General features: G+C 39.6%; 1 protein-coding gene across 2 annotated transcripts in view; it reads right to left on the reverse strand.

Annotated features, from left to right (window-relative positions):
- LOC107701429 (transcription factor RelB-like) overlaps positions 1-2,319 on the reverse strand; it is a 9,554-nt gene extending 7,235 nt beyond the window's left edge. The window contains exons 1-3 of one of the 2 annotated variants that reach the window (XM_016503433.1): positions 1,980-2,319; positions 1,424-1,435; positions 925-1,088 (exon numbers count right to left, since the gene is read on the reverse strand). In XM_016503433.1, the coding sequence (XP_016358919.1) occupies positions 925-1,088; positions 1,424-1,435; positions 1,980-2,016 (213 nt within the window). In that variant the 5' untranslated portion in view covers positions 2,017-2,319. Of the gene's footprint in view, positions 1-218; positions 545-924; positions 1,089-1,423; positions 1,436-1,979 lie in introns of those variants that run through there. The other variant, XM_016503434.1, reaches the window with a different exon arrangement.
- Positions 2,320-2,769: the final 450 nt, after the last annotated feature.

The raw sequence follows: 2,769 nt of genomic DNA on the forward strand, positions 1-2,769 counted from the left end.
ACCACCAAAAAAAAAAAAAAAAACAGCAAGAGAGAAAGAGAAAACGAGTGTGTGAAAAAGAGTGTGAGAGAAAAGAGAGAGAGAGAGAGAGAGTAAATAACAGTTTGTTTTACACGTGCAGATATTGAACACAGAGAGCACAATTACGATAACAGAGCAATAAAAGCATTTTTGAGGAGACAACAGACAAACACCAAGTCTGGACACAGATCGCTTACACAAAGAGCCGCTGAGAAGAGCCAGAAGAAGCATGGTGAAGAAACAGGAAGCTCACATAGATGGACGAAAAACCAGCCAATGAGAAAGTGAGAAGCAGAGAGGAGGGTATGAGACTGAGTGTCTTTTGTATGGGGGAGAGCACGCTAACTGAAAGTAGGCATCGAATTACAATCACCCGTCGGAGAGTAAAAAAACCCTGATGTCATGAACAACAAGTTTCGATATCTACTAAAAAACACAAGACATTTTATATAGAGAGCGAATACACTCAATATGCTACAGAGTTTGGCCATAGCACAAACAAAACAGGATGAGTTACGCACCAAATTCAGCTGTTAGTGTTAAAGGGGCAGTTCACCCAAAAATGAAAATTCTGCCATCATGTCATTCCAAACCGGTATGACTTTCTAGAACATAAAAGAAGATATTTTGAGAAATGTCTCTGCTGTTTGGAAGTCAATGGTCTTCTGGTTACCAGCATTCTTTAAAATATACTCTTTTTATGTTCCACAGACGAAAGTAATTCATACAGGTTTGGAACAACATGATGGTGAGTAAATGATGACAGAATCTTCATCTTTGGGTGAACTATCCTTATAAGGGTTTCAGAAAACTATGTACAATAATGATAGTGATACCAGCTCTAGCAACTGATACAACGACTGCTCTTTTGGGTCATTTTAGTGTAACAGCAGAAAGACTCACATGTGGAGCTGTTCCTCTGGAGACCAACACCGGTGCGCTTCGCCTGCTTCTAGACGGCGGATCAACTGGCTGACTATCCTGGTCCACAGGTGGAGGAGGAGGACCAGGGAGTGTTACGGTCAGTTCTTTGATCGTTTTCTCCGTAAGGTACTCTTCTATAATATCTTGAGGAACAGATTTGATGATTATAAACACGAGCTCTAGTTAAAGAGATCACTTAAAAATACTTTTTTTCCATGTGACGCAAAAGCAGATGTTAGGCAGAATGACACTCATGTACTTTCACTGCATGAGAAAAAAACATGGTGACTGCGGCTGCATAACAGCTCCTTTTGTGTTCCATGGAAAGTCATTGAGTTGGAACGACACAAAGGTGAGTAAATAATGACCGAATTTTTGCTGAACTATCCCTTTAACACCACAAAACACGCAATATATTAAAGAACAAACAAAGTGGTCAACCAAGGTCACCTCACAATGACGTCACATCTGCACTCACCTAGATCTAGGGCTGCACAGAGGGGCATGATGGGAAAAAAAGACAAGAAACACAGTTAAACATGCGCATTTCCGGAAAACGAAACTGAAAGCAACTTTATTTATTTATTTATATAACATATAAAATTAGCTGTTAATGACAAAGTCGTTTGATAAACGTGTCTGCAGCCGCTTGATTTTATTATCAGCTAATAAACAAATGGCCTAAAATGAGTCCTAAAACATATCAGATGATAAACATACTTCTCGACAGATTATAAACATTATTTTTGCGGCAGTAAAAAAGGAAAGACATTCGCGGGCCTGTGTTGTTGTTTCAATACAGGCCTGTAACTTTGGAAACACCCACTTCTCTTAGAAAATAACTTAAGTTTCGACGATACCGTGAACTTTCTTGTCATAAAACGTGATATGGCGATAGCTGTTGTTCAAGTCGAGTGCATAACGCGCACATAATGCACTGCTTAGGCGTAAAGTAGAGCAAATGAATATTCCTCAAACATGCTGAATCAGAGGGACAACAGGGCCGAAGTGAAGATGTAAGAAACTGAACTGACCTCCCGCTGCGCCGTTCCCAACGCTCATATTTCTCATTGCAGGCACGAAGTAGAAGACAAATGAGTCTCGTTGGTTCCTACACTGTCGTGGGTCGTTATTGTGTTGAATCGCAATCCTCCGAAACCGCGATCAGATCATCAGTCCCGCGTTATGGAGTCATTTCCGGGTGCTTCGCCTGTTTTTTTTTGGAAGCCTGAAGTTAACGGAAGCTTTTTTGGGAAAGAAATCTCGAGAGCAAATGAGAGACCGCTGTATCTGTGGCTCCTCCACTAACGATTGTGACATGACAAACACCTCTTTCACTTGTTCTCTTGGTAAGCTACAAGAGGGCTGATCTGGTGGGTGGAAATCCCCCTACGTCACAACTGGGTAAACCCCAAGGTTCATCACCATGACAACGACTAACAACAGGTGAGTTTCAAGAAAGCGCACCAATAACAGGTCAATAGAACACCGTCCTAACATAACCGATACATCAAGTAATTCAAATGTACGATTGGAGGAATTAAATTGCTTATATACCATTTTAAAAATATTATAAATAAATATATATACACTACCGGTCAAAGGTTTGGGATCAGAACGATTTTTAATTTCTCTTCAGACATCATTCTAATATGTTGATTTATTATCAGTGCTGGAAACTGTTGTGCTGCTTCATATTTTTTGGAACCTTTGATACTTTTGTTCAGGATTCTTTGATGAATAAAAAGATAAAAAGAAGAGCATTTATTTAAAATATAAATATTTTCTAACAATATACACTACCGTTCAAAAGTTTGGGGTCAG

This window comes from Sinocyclocheilus anshuiensis, unplaced genomic scaffold (genome assembly GCF_001515605.1).
Source record: "Sinocyclocheilus anshuiensis isolate Anshui unplaced genomic scaffold, SAMN03320099.WGS_v1.1 scaffold1906, whole genome shotgun sequence".
NCBI lineage: Eukaryota > Metazoa > Chordata > Actinopteri > Cypriniformes > Cyprinidae > Sinocyclocheilus > Sinocyclocheilus anshuiensis.